Genomic DNA, 14,189 nt, shown 5'->3' with positions numbered 1-14,189 from the left:
TGGTAGGTAAAAGAGTTTTAAAAGCCACTTATTTGAGTGGATTTGGTGTAGCTGACACATGAGGCTTTAGAGTTAGCTCTCATGTAGTGAGATAGACAAAGAAGAGAAGATCTGTGCCAATTAACTAGTGTAACATGGAATGTAATTGTAACTCAAGTAATAACGTTCATGAAGAAATCATCCCCTGAAGTAACCAGAGGTTTAATTAAATGTAAGAGGCTGGAAACACATTCCAGTAGAAAAGAGTACACAAACCAGGATAAAGGTGGCTTTCAGTTTGTTTTCTACTTAGAATAGTTACAAAAAATGGTTCGTTAGTTCAGTCTGCCAGTATTCCATGAAAAGAGGCAGCCACATCACCCCATGTCACTTTGCTCTGTTGCCTCAAATCTTTATTCTATATTTTTATCAGAAGTGCTGAAGAATTCTGTTTTGATGAGCAAGGATGGTGGTTTTATCCCATGCTAGACTGTAATTTTTAAAACAGCACTGCAGATGTTTAAGACCTCACAAATGAAACGAGCTTTTGTCACCTTACAGAGTTTAGACAGTCCCATGAATCCCAATCCAACATGGCATTAATTTCAAATGAGCATGAGATGTGGTGAAGTTCAGGTCGCCTGTGGGCTGGTGTGGGAAGAAAGGGTTAGCTGCTATCAGCTACAGAATGTGTCTGTATGCACATACCTTCTCTTCTTATAATTGTGCTAATGAACATGCATGCTGAGCTACCATCAGCTGATAACAGGAATCATGAGTTGGGAAAACCAGGTCAATTCACCTCAGGATCTACCAGCATCTTAGAAAAGCTGAGCGAATCTTCAGGCAGATACTAATGAGAAGAAAATTCTACAAAGAGGTATCCTGAGTCTATGTGTACTGAGAAGGAATGCCGTGAGTATGCCAGGAGGGGTTTTTGTTTGGGTTTTTTTTTTTTTTTAAAAAAGCTATTTAGTATGACACTGAGAAGGTATAAAACAGAGTTATCATTATTGGATTCCCATTTCTTGGTACTAAATAAACATAGAATTTTTTCTCTGAAGAGTTACAGCCTGAATATGAACCAGAAATAGACATTGTAAATAATAAATATTATTTCTGGTACAAAAATTCAATCTGTATTGGTACACAGGAGTGAGAAAAATGTTTACACATTGTAATTGTCTAAACTACACTTCCTTTATTACAAAAAATTAACCTCTGTGAGCATGGTTTGTGTCAAGTGTGTCCAAGCAGTTTGCATTGCCAAATGATGACTGACCAGATGGATATCTAATCCTGAAATCAGCGGATGGCTCAGCATGGCCAGGTTTGTGCACCAAGTAAAAGATGGAGTAGTGGAAAATGAAGGCATTTATGAAGCAGTTTAGAATGGCAAACAGTGATAAGACAAGGCTTAAAATGAGATGAGACAGTGGAGCTGATGAGAAGAAGTTATGCTGATAGCGACTGGTTAGAGGTGAGAGAGGATTCAAATGAGAGGAAAAGTAGTATGGAGAAGAGGTATGAGGTGAGGCTTGTAAGCTGGCCAGAAAACATCTGTGAAGATGAAAATAAAGATAGCATTGAGATCGTTGATAATGTAAGCTGGTTGTGTGCCATTATGTTTAGAGGTTACTCATCAGATTTACTTACCACCAAGGTCCAGCACTTTGCACCGCCTTTATTGTTTTGCCTTCTGGCTAGGACTGTCCACTCCACAAAGTCAGCTCAGGACAGAAAGTGATTTCATGACCTGGGACGATGTTGACAATAAATAATATCTGCTCTTAATAGAGAGATGGTACTTAGGGTGGTGGTTTGTTTGGTTTATGTTTTAGCCTAGAGTGTTTAACTCCCCTAAAAAGCATGAGAACTTTGAGTTCTTAGGAAAAGTGTTAGCCCTTTGGATTGTGCATAAGAGCTGAAAACCTCAAATTCTTTAAAACAAAACAAACAAAAAAATCTAGAAAACCAGAACCTAAGAAAATTGAATTTAAGTTCTTAAATAGTTTCATAATTTTGTTTCATGTACTGTTGGTAACTGAGATATTTCGACTGGATTTCAAATACATCAGGCAGAGCTTCACAGAAAGCACTGAAGGACAGCAAACCTGACATCTTTCAGAAAAAATGTTACTACCCATATCAGCTGGCAGGATTGTTACACTGGAAAAATCTGGAAATGGTGGGGAGGTGAGAGAGAATAAAAGAAGGTGCTGAGTTTGCTAGTTGTTCTTGTTTCCTGGTTCTGCTGTTCAGAGATTACTTTATTCTGAACAATACATTTCATCTTTGCAAGACAGCTTCTCCTGCTCAATCATGCTGTGAAATCACATGCTAATGGTTTTTTAATATCATTTAGCTGCCACAAAACAGATAGTAAAAGTACATTTTAGTAGCGTGACCATATTGTAAGATTGCATGGGTAAAGGTGATGAGCTATAAAAGAGTCAGCCTTTGTTTAAATGCATATATCTCTTCATAATGAGCAGAATTAGCAAGGGAAATTATATAAAACGAATGAAAGTTAAATACATTTTTGTTCAGGTCTGATAAAATTATTTTCCAGTTGTGACGGCTCTCCTTTCAACTAAAGCATAGTACACTTGGGATTTATTTTCAAATTGGCAATCAGAAATGAAGAACGTGAAGGGGTACATTTTCCAAGTGATTAGTGGGAGGTATGCAAACAAATCCTATTATTTCTTAGTGGGATTAGAGCACATACCTTCCATACACTGCTTTGAAGAATTCCCCTTAAGCATTCTTCCAGACTTCTAGCTGTAAAAATAGCTACAATAGTAAATTTGGTAGAAGAAAAGAATTTGAAACATAGCTGGTTTGAATATGTACCCCGCATACGCCTACAAATCAAAAGAGCATAAAAAAATCTGCTAGTAATTGTGGAGAAGTAAAGTAAAATAATCCTGACCTATATAATTACATTTCTTTTAACTAAAGATATTTCTTAGGTTTCTCTCTGCATTGTCCAAAGACTTCTGTTGACTGAACATTTGAGTTCAGCAGGCTCAAATCATTCTTCTGTACTGCCTAGAGCCAATACAGCTTTGATACCTCTGCTCAAGATCACATATTTTCTTATCTAGTATAATTTAATTTTTTTCAGCTAGTGGAATTTCCAGTAGCTGAGCAGTAAATTGTTACTGAAACAAAAAATTGGTCTTTCCAAGATAGTTCTGTAGTGCTTATGAAACTATTTTTAATCTTGTAATCCTAGTTTATGTTGATAATATGATGTAAAATCTAAAATGATGTGTTATTTAAAGGCTTTTCATTAGCCCAAGGATGCAAGAGACAAGTTGTGTGCCGTTCATTTAAATTATTCATGTCCTTTTACTTAGTAGCTAGTCGATTTCCTCCAATGAAGTGTCAATGGTTTGCCATGGGACTGCTCCTTCCTGCTCATCTTTTGGTTTAAAGCACAAAATTTGAGGTACATGTATGGCAGTTATGGGGACTGAGCAAATTTAGGGGTAGGTGTATTATCTTCATCTCCTTCACTGACGAGTTAGCTTTCTGCTTTCTCACAGACTTTTTCCTTCACATTGGAAGGAAACTTAGATCAAACTTGTCACGATATTTCAGAAGTTCTTGAAGCTTATTGTTTAGGATGTCTTGGCCTGAAACATGCAGTGACTTTATGAACTTTCAGTTTTGTTATATCTTTGTTATAACATTAAACCACACTTAGCAGCACGGGCATGCTATTCCCTCTATACCCTATGAAGATGCAAGATCCTCAGTTCTTTCCTGAATGTTTGAACTGTATGGCATGAATTAAATTGAAGATTTTTTTAAGATGTGTGCCCGCTGACTTTGCCAAATTGTCTGTCCTTTTGGGAAGAAAACAGAATAGGTTTGTATCATTTTCTGAAGAGCAAAAATACAGCTGCCAGTTTACTCTTATTTCTGTATAATCCATGACAAGCCATGAATTATCACGAGTTATCACATGAAGAAAACAGAATAGGTTTGTATCATTTTCTGAAGAGCAAAAATACAGCTGCCAGTTTACTCGTATTTCTGTATAATCCATGACAAGTCATGAGTTATCACAGTGCTCTGTTTTTTACCTTTGTTTGCTTCAGCGGTTCATTTTGTTTCGTATGTTTTTTCAGTTCTCAGGATGGCTTACGTGATTCTCCCCTCAGCTCCATCTCCAGCAGTGACTATGAGAGTGTTTCTGTCACTACATGTAGTCTCTCCAGCATATACGCTCTGAGGTAATAACATCACTTCGCAGTCAGATTTGACGAATGGTATTGGGTTATGCTTGGTTAAAAATTTTCATTGAATTAACAATCAAGTGACAGCAACACTTCTGAGTATTCTTCCTTTTGAACAGCAGGTGCTTTTCTTTTTTCCTAGCGGTTTTCTTCAGTGCTGTGGCAATTGAGAGGCAACTATTTACGGAAAAGTTTTAATGCATACAGCAATGAATTATATATGGCCATGATCTCCCTTTTATTTGTCCATATAGCTTTTCTTAGGAGAGACTTCAGGTTTTAGCTTGAAAAGTACCAAACATTTGTCTTAGGCCTTGGCTTCCTAGAAAACATGTTTTTTCCTTTTTTTTTTTTTTTGCCTAGTAAAATGAGGTAGTAAAATGAGGGGAGCGTTCCAGTTAACAATGATTTAACTTCCACAGTGGTGTTGGCCAAAACTGGTAAGAATACTAGTTTATATTCTCATCTTCTGAAACTGCATGAGAGTTTAAACTTTAATTAGTTTTGTTCAGAGCACTTAATGAGAGGAATAAAGTTTAGGGCAGAAAAATCTAACTAAAGCAGAAATATGAGTTCTTTGCTTTTTTCATTGTTTGCATAACATACGTGTATGTGATATATTGCATACATTGTATGCAATAACATTTTTACTCTGGTACTGACAGATTGAAATACCACTATTTCAGTTGAGGTAGATCTTCTTCCACTGCTTCTTGTCCTCCCTTTCTCATCTGCTTATCTCTACCCAGCACTTCATTTGAACTTCAGGAATTCCAAATTTTGTCTAGGTTTGGGGATAGAAAGAGGGGGTAAAATGTCTTTTCTAATAGTGATAGAGGAAATAGTACTTTTTTTTTTTTTTAGGATGTGCCCATCTTCAGGCTCCATTTTTTAGTTTCATATTTTTAAAATAAGGGCAGAAAGATGCAACTAAAACTGTTTTTCACAGTTTTAATTTTGAAATACATTTCCTTTCAACTGTTCTTAAAACAAAACCCAATTTACCTGCATGCAACAGTTGCTCTCTTCTAAATACTGTATACATCAAAGACTGTTTCACATAGGGCTGTCTGAACGGACAATAGAAGTAACCTCAGTTATTCTTCAAGAATAACTGGAGTAGTGAGAATAAGTAAGTCTTCGTTAGGTGCACCACCTCTTTCCAAGGCCTTACTGTACCACCTTTGTGTGTTAGTATTGTAGTTGCCACTGTATTGATGCTTAGGTAAATTAGATCTGTCTTTTCCCTTTTTTCAAATTTTGTTTTGCTTGAAGTTTGATTTATAAGGCAGTATTTCTACATGTGCATTTGTGCTCTTGTCCACTGAGCTATAGGATTGTATCATCCCTGAGTGTCGTGCAAGAAATCTAAGGTGCCTATTTTTCTGTATCTGATTGATATTACTAGAGATCTACCTATTGTAGTTTATGGTCCAATAAAAAAAATAAAGTGCCTGCTTGACTATACTGATAAGAATTTCCCCTTTTGAAATACTTAGTTTAAAAAAAGTTTAAACTCCCTTTAACGACCTAATTTAATAAAATAAGGAAAAAAAAAGCTCATAAGTCTGACTGCTTCACAGTAGTATGTTCCTAGATCTGTGTGCATAGAAATGTAATATTCAGTACATCTATTTGTATTATATTTTAGAATATGTTATTTTTAAGGGGCTCCCCTGTTCTTTTATCTTGTATTACCTAAAAAGTTTTATTTGGCTATTAAACAACTTCTCTAGAGTTGTCATTTGTTTACTACAACAAGCATGTTCCTTGCAAAGACAATCTCTACAAAATGTTCTTTTCTGAAATAACTAAGTTCTCTCTGATGTCATGTGCCTATCCAAAATAATACCTAAGCTGTTTTTTTGATTGTTTCTTTTTTTCCTCTGAAATATGCCATTTTAATATACTTAATTTCTTGCTGTTTTCACGTAACAAAAATTAGAAATTTAAATGTAACATTGCAGTTTTATCTGAAAAATAATTAGCTTAACGTAGAATTCTTGAAATGCATTTATTTGGCCTTTCAACTCCTGTGAATCATAAACAATTCCTTTGTGCTGTTAAATAATCAATACTGATGCTGACAGCATGATTGCAGCATGGTTTGGAAATACCCAAGTGCCTTCAAACAATTTGGCTCTGGTAGCAAAACCAGCTTAGCCAGAGTAGCAGAGTATTGAATGAACTACTAGTGTATTAAATAGCATAGACTGAATGGATTTGAAACAATGAAGTATTGTATATATGGAGTTCTATATATGTATGTATGTATTGTTTTCCAAATGGAGAACTAGGGAGAAAATTCCCACTCCTTGGATCCCAGAGCACCGTTCAACCCATGGGTCATTGTTTGCCATTTCGGTTTTTATTGGGAGGAAAAAGCTGTTAGGAACCATTTGGGACCTGTTAAAGGAGGCTGCTTCAAATCAGCCTGTGATTTACTGCCTTAGACTTTTTCTATTGTCAACCAGTGCTGTTTAATTTTTTGAGCTATGTTCTTCCCACCTAATTTTAGGCACCAAATTGATAGACCGAAATTAGGAGCTTTGTTGCTGGAGGTTCCCTGTTTAGTCAATGGAGAAAAGCGGAAGCCTCGGTTAAGCGTGTAATTTGTTCAAATGCATCTGGGCCGAAGATTTTCAGTTTTAAATGAGAACTATGGTTGCATACTTTGGTTACTGACTGTGCTCACACAGTAATTTGAAAAACATTTTAAAACCTTGCTCAAGGTTTCTAGAGCACAAATTGAAAAAAAAGGTACAGAGGGCTTCTCAAATGGTTTTGCTAAGGAAAGGTTGATTATTTCATTGGTACCTGATCTGTGTAGAAGGTTCCTTCTTCAAGTCTCAGAGGTCTGATGGTCAAGAAGTTAAATGTTCAGCACAGTCTGGAAGATGATTTTTTGCAAAATGTTTATTAAGCAGTATCCAGACTTGAGATGCCCATATCAGTAGTCAGCTTTCTCAGCAAAGAATAAATGTATTCCATGTATTTCAGAAGGTTTCAGAGAAACTGTGGTTTTATGCGTACTCTTAAGAGGATGCAGAAGTTCTTTGTTACATTAGTGTGACTGTGGAATAATACTGCTGACTTGAGTGAAAATGAGATGTTTGTAACTACAGCAGGGAAGTGGCAATTGGTCCATTGTTTATCTTAGCTCCAGGAAACAATCCATCCAGTTTTTCCTTTTTAATGGTTTCTTTTCATAAATGTGATTTTTAGAACAATTTTTAATATAACTTCCTGAATTGTAAATAGGCAGCTAATAAAATACACTGCTGGAACCTTACCCATTTCAGCGTTGGAAGTAGTAAAGTCAGTAGTTTTGAAAAATAAACTGCAGGAATTGTCAGCTTTCAACATGCATTCGAATTATTGGGGAAGATCCTGATATAGCCATTAATTTGAGTGGAAACCTAAGTGAAGACTATTCATATGCTAACAGCATGAGATGACTTGATATGCTTAAAGCCAAGAATGAACCTAAGTTCTTTGAAAGACTGGAGCTAGAAAATGGCAAGAAAAGTGTTGTTTTGGGAATGATGAGGAAAAATAAGTGAGAAAACAGAAGAACAAAGTAGTTACAATTAGTTGATTTCAAGCCTCATTGGATTTTTTGGTGTAAGACAGTGCAAGGGAGGAGGAAATACTGATGAATCTGTATTCAAGCGTTTGCCTGCCTAGAGTACATGGTAAAGCCTACTTCTTCATTTTAAGGTTATGATGAGCCAATAAATGACAACTTTAAATATAAATAATAAGTTTTAAAACTAACCGTAATGATACAATAGATGCCTTCCCTGGTCAGCAGTCACTTTTTTTTTAGATGTGTCATTGTGGCTTAAATATTGGTGTTTCGAGTATATTTTTTTACAGTTTTAGGCATTTACAAAAATTGGTGGTGAAGTTTTAGTTTGTTATTTACAGTCTGTAAAAGGAGGTATCTGCAAGGTATTGTGACTCAAGTCTATGCCAAAACAGCAATACTCTGCCAGCAATTAGAGTGGGATATTTATCTCGCTATTTCTGTTAGAATATCTGTATTTGCCTACATGTGGGCAGAGCCCAAGATAGTTGGCTTGCTGGATATAGTTGAAGGATATCGCTTACTTGTCGTGGTTTAACCCCAGCCAGCAACTAAGCACCACGCAGCCGCTCCCCCCTCCCAGTGGGACGGGGAGGAGGATCGGGGAAAAAAAAAAGTAAAACTCGTGGGTTGAGACAAGAACCGTTTAATAACTGAAGTAAAATGAAATATAATGCTAAGTAATAATAATATAAGAATAATAATAATTGTAATGAAAAGGAATATAACAGAAAAAAAGACGAGCCAAGGAAAGACAAGTGATGCACAATGCGGTTGCTTACCACCCGCTGACCGATGCCCCAGCAGCGATCTGGCCCCCCCAGCCAACTCCCCTCAGTTTATATACTGGGCATGACATTCTATGGTATGGAATACCCCTTTGGCTAGTTCGGGTCAGCTGCCCCGGCTGTGCTCCCTCCCAGCTTCTTGCACACCTGCTTGCTGGCAGAGCATGGGAAACTGAAAAGTCCTTAACTTAGGATAAGCGCTACTTAGCAACAGCTAAAACATCAGCGTGTTATCAACGTTATTCTCACACTAAATCCAAAACACAACACTGTACCAGCTACTAGGAAGAAAATTAACTCTGTCCCAGCCAAAACCAGGACAATATCCACCCCTTATTCTATACCATTAACGTCATGCCCAGATCCCACACTTTCTGATACATTTCCAATTAATCACCACCACTTTTCCTGTCTCTTAATATATACACACAGATATGATTCCCGCAGTTCATGGGCCATCTCTATGACGTATCTGTTGAGTTCATTCAGTCCATGACTTTGGGCTCCATCTGTCATAACAGTCTGTCTGGGCAGGAGGGATGGTGCAAAGACCGCTCAGTCGGCAGAACAGGATCGGACTTTGGCGTGGTGTGGCGGGTGGGTGACATTGGGCGCAGCAGGAGGATGGTGTGTGGTGCTGGATTGTTGCATGCTGAAGTCAGTCCTGGTTCCATCACTACTGTGCTTTGCTCAGTTTTATCAAAGTTCATTCTTCATTAATCTAAGCAATTCTTCCTGTAATACCATTGATAGAGCATATAACAATTATAATAATGATGACATACAGTGGCAGAATTATATAGCAATCAACATCATACAATTTAATCTATTGGCTGTTCTCACCTAAAATCAAATCCCCTTGAGGCACACATTGGACTTCCCCATTCTTCCGCATCACCCACCAAGTGCACCCAGGTCCTTGAGCAAAAGCATATTTTGAGTATATCCCTGTTAGTGTAAACACACATGTGAAACAAGGCAGGGAAGGCTATCTTAGTATATAAATGAGATGAAATTTTGATTGCCTGCTTCAGAAATAGAGGATGTTCTGCAGGAGACTGAAGCTACCTTTGCCAGTCAGTTCATAGAATCATAGAATAGCTCAGGTTGGAAGGGACCTCAAAAGATCATCTGGTCCAATCTGTTGTGGGAAAAGAAGCCTAGATGAGATTTTCTAGCACCCTGTCCAGTCGCACCTTGAAAACCTCCAGCAATGGGGAGTCTACCATGTCCCTGGGGAGGTTCTTCCAGTGATTGATTGTTCTTAGCATAAAATATTTCTTTCTGCTATCAAGGTGAAACCTCTCCTGGTGCGACTTGTACCTGTTGCCCCTTGTCCTCTCCATGTGGCTTCTTGTGAAGAGCGAGCCGCTGTCCTCTTTGTAGCCACTCTTTACATACTGGAATACTGTGATGAGATCCCTCCTGAGCCTTCTCTTCTCCAGGAAGAAAAGACCTAACTCCTTCAGTCTCTCCTTGTAGGAGAGGTTCTCCGTCATCTTCATGGTCTTCCTTTGGACTCTCTCCAGTTCGTCTGTGGCTTTTCTTGAATTGTGGAGACCAGAACTGGACACAGCACTCCAGGTGTGGTCTGACAAGCCCTTGGTAGATTGGGATGATCACACCTCTCTCTCTGCTAGTAATGCCCCTGCAGATGCAGCCCAGGATCCGATTTGCCTTCATTGCTGCGGTGGTGCACTGCTGACTCCTGTTCAGCTTGTTGTCCACCAGGACCCCCAGGTCCCTTTCAGCAAGGCTGCTCCCCAGCCACACAGATCCCAGCCTGTACCGGGCTCTTTGGTTATGTCGTCCCCGGTGCGCGACCTTGCGCTTGTCTCTGTTAAACTCCATACTGTTCTTGCTAGCTCGCTCTTCCAGCCTGTCCTAGTCTGTTTATAAGATGGCTTTCCCTTCTGATGTGTCCACCTCACCACTCAGTGTGGTGTCATCAGCAAACTTGGTGATGGTGCTCTCAATCCCATCATACACATCATTTAGGAAGATGTTGAACAGTGTGAGGCCCAGTATCAGTCCCTGGGCTGGGATTCAATAACCAGAAAAAGGCTGGTAGTAACGGCTTTACGTGTACTGTACTGGAATCATGGAAATAAAGAGCTCAGTGAGAAGAGTTGTGGGAAGAGAAAGGGGTTTATACCTTGAGCAAATCAAAATGACTTCCAGTATAGATGCTGTTCCTGCCTAATGATTTTGAACTGCAAACTGTGTATGTTTTAGGCACTGTGAGTCTGTGCTGTTTTGTACAGCTCTGTCACTGAAGCAGTGTGAGGGCAATTAATATGCATATTAATACAGTCATAAACAGGCTGCTGTGTACAATCTTCTTGCTTTGCTGCTAAATCTCTTGCCCCAACAGCCAGCTGAGCAGTACTAGCAAAACAAAAAGTTAGCGTTGATGAGGTCTGTCAGCTTTTGCTTATGACTTTAGTCAGCGAGACTTATGTGACTGAAGCAGATGTCTCTAGCTTTTCACTGCCAGGATTCTTCTTGATGTGTTTCATGCCTATCTTGTTCTTCACCCTGCAAGTCAAAAAAATCAAATCTCCAAATGATGCAGCATTTTCTAAGCTATAGTGTTCCCTTTTAGGAAATTCCACAAGATCTTTCTAGGTGTATATATATGCATATCTTTGTCTTCAGTAACAAGTAACTGATGCAGATGTTATTTTCTAAAGGAATAACCCAGGCAGCTTGTGTGAACTACTTGTTAACAAGTGCTTGTTACAGTGGGAAGGTGAAAATTCAGTTGTTCGAAGTTTTTTGGTCTTTCCCTATTAAAATGATAAACTTCATATTTTAGAGGTGTTAAAATGTCTAATATGGTTGAAGTAAATTAAATATAAAATATGTTGCTCTCTGTGTAAATCAAGTGAAATAGGGCAATATTTTAAGCTGACTAGCGTCAGTAGGAGAGGCAATAAGTCTGTTGTAGCAAAATTGGTAGACACCCCAAAATTTGCAATTTGGGGGCTGTATTCCAGGTGGCATATCAAGCATATCATCTGGCTGGAGACTGACACAAAGTGATCATAATGGGGTTGTGTTCTTGTTTCTACATAGCTCACTTGTAATTTTCATTTTTAGTAATTTAGCCACATTTATAATCATGTTCATTTTAACGATGTGTAAAAATCTGTTGTTGAATGTCACTTGGTGTTCCCTGTGCTACTAATAGGTTAAAAATTACTAGCTTTCAGAAATTAGATTTTATTTTACAGATTGTTTTTTTTTTTTTTTTCCCCCAAAAAAACCCTTAGAATAGCATGTTTGGGAGTTTTGAGATCATGTGTAATTAACTAAAATCACTATAGTAACTGCAGTTTTTGCAGGTTTTGGCAATGCCTAAAACCAAGATACGTTGTAAAACCACAATTATATTGGAGGAAAACAGAGAGGATCTTCTCATACTTGCAGCGGCATTGAGGGTGAAAAATGAAGAGAAAGCTTTCTTTTCTAATTAAAATTTTAAGGTTCCACCTAATACTTTAATTAGCTTTTCTCAGCTTTGACTCCCACGGCTGGATACCGAATCCCTACAGGATTCTCCTAGACCCTAGGATGCTTTAATGCTTCAGCTGGTTGCTCTGTATTTTTTTTTTTTTTTTGAGGGAACTGATGGAGGCGATATAAAAATGTTGTGCTAATAAGTTTCCCTATCCCTCAGAGTTCCTCTTGCTAGAAAATGTTTTTCAGTGCTGCTTCTCCATCTCCGTTTCTGCCACACACAGGAGTTGCAACTCAAGAGAGGATCTGCTGGAATTGGATGCTAAATTAATTCACTTTTTACTATGCCATACAGAATAGTTGCTTGCATATCACAGAGGACATTGCTGAAGAGCTGTATGAAACGACTCTTTGCCCTTGGAATTATTTGTATCCGGCATCAGGTTGTCTGTCCTGCGTCAAGTTCTGGATAAGGCGTAAAAGCTGAGACTGATGCATTTCTATCCCTGTATCAGAAACCAGAGCTGATATTACATACCATTTCTTCATAAGTGCTATACTATTTCGTGTTTTTCACTTTCAGTTTTTCCAGTTCAGGATTATTTTTGAAGTTTAAATATTTCTGTGCTCTAATCTCGTATTATTTGTCCTTTTGCAGTGTGAGTGAACGTTTGAGAGCTTTGAATGCATGTTTGGTTCCAAGGAAGTGTTAGAAAAAAATGTCATGATGGAATTGAGAAAGTCTTAGTAGAACCTAAGAAATATTCTAACTTCTTATATTTTTGGTTCTGTTCTTTCTTGAATTTTACGATATCCTATCTTGCAGATTTTATCCCCGTTAGGTTTAAAATTTAAGAAAAACAGTAAATGTAGTACCTTGCAAGTATCTGACATTAAATTTGATGGTTAGAAAGCAGCCCTGTTGATTACTAATGCTTTTAAGTTATTTATTCATATGCACTCTTAGAAGTTTTATCTATAATGACCAAAAAAGCTATTTGGGGGAGACCACTGTTAAAAGTTGATAAATCCTGTTCTGGCAATGCTGTTTGTTTTAATTCCCATTTGAAATACAGTATCTTTGCATTCTTCTGAAAACCCAGGTCAGAGTGGTAATGAGTTTGAATAAGTCAGTTGTCTAGGTAGAGTTTCTTACAGTGGATCTATTTAGCAAGATGCTGCTTTAACAGCTCTGTTTTTTGAAAAGTCCAACATGGTAAGTACAATGAGAATGCTCTGCAGTTTGAGGTTTGAAGAGCTGAGGAAGGATTCAAGAAGATGTTCTTCCAACGGAGTGGGCAGCTGCAGAAGCTGCCAGGGTGTGGAGCAGAAGTTGTTGCTGTTGATTTCAAATTCAGTAGTCTTCAACGCTCAGGATTTTTTTTCTGATTGAAGATACCAGTTAGGCCACATGGCTAATCTTATTAGCCAAATTCCTTATTTTAATCAGCCAACCTCATATTGCCCACCTCTGCTGGGGCAAAAGAAGCTAAGAAGGGGCTTCTGCAAATCTTGCAGTGTATGAAAAATAATTCCCCCTACTGAGGAATTCTAAAGGTTGACAGCAGATGGGGGTTCTAGCACATGTCCTACTGTGTATGGAGCTGGGCATTGCTAATACCTGTGAAATACTGTAGTCTAGTCAAGTCCACTTCTTCTGGTGGTGCGTAGCTAGATTGTTCCTGATAGAGGGATTTGCATGCAGTTGTATTATTTGTTTCTCAAGACAAAGTTCTGAAGCCTTGGGAACACTCTAAGGGTTGGTTGGCTGGGGTTTCCCCCCTGCCCCCCCCTTTAGCCTTTTCTCTTACAATAGAGAGAAAATACCTAAGGGATTGCATTTTAAAACCCTGTTGACTTAATAAATTATTGGGGTTAAAAATTCGAGAAATAAAGTTCTGAATTAAGGCTTTTTTTAGTCTGCTTTAAATGTAGCTTCTGGGGTCATTCCTTAAAATATAGTCCTTAGCTAAATAACTATATGCTATTACCCAAATAATAAGACATGTTCTGGATTTGGTTTAAATGACTCTAAAATTGAGTGTGTAGCCACCCCCTTCACTTAAAATAATTGTAAGAAGCCATTAATCTCATAGTTTCCTCCCAACCATATCAAAACTA

The 14,189-nt window shown here is 38.0% G+C and overlaps 1 protein-coding gene across 3 annotated transcripts in view; it reads left to right on the top strand.

Moving 5' to 3' along the window:
* Nucleotides 1–14,189, top strand: part of ZFYVE28 (zinc finger FYVE-type containing 28) — a 162,912-nt gene that overhangs the window by 125,209 nt on the left and 23,514 nt on the right. For 2 of the 3 annotated variants that reach the window (XM_050896653.1, XM_050896652.1), the window contains exon 9: nucleotides 4,122–4,226. The exons of the other annotated variant lie outside the window; for it this stretch is intronic. In XM_050896653.1, coding sequence (XP_050752610.1) covers nucleotides 4,122–4,226 — 105 coding nt within the window. The remainder of the gene's footprint in view (nucleotides 1–4,121; nucleotides 4,227–14,189) is intronic. 3 annotated transcript variants of the gene reach the window in all.

Source organism: Gymnogyps californianus, chromosome 4 (assembly GCF_018139145.2).
Source record: "Gymnogyps californianus isolate 813 chromosome 4, ASM1813914v2, whole genome shotgun sequence".
NCBI classification, from domain to species: domain Eukaryota; kingdom Metazoa; phylum Chordata; class Aves; order Accipitriformes; family Cathartidae; genus Gymnogyps; species Gymnogyps californianus.
The sequence above is the reverse complement of the archived record's forward strand: the minus strand, read 5'-3'. Positions and strand labels throughout refer to the sequence as shown.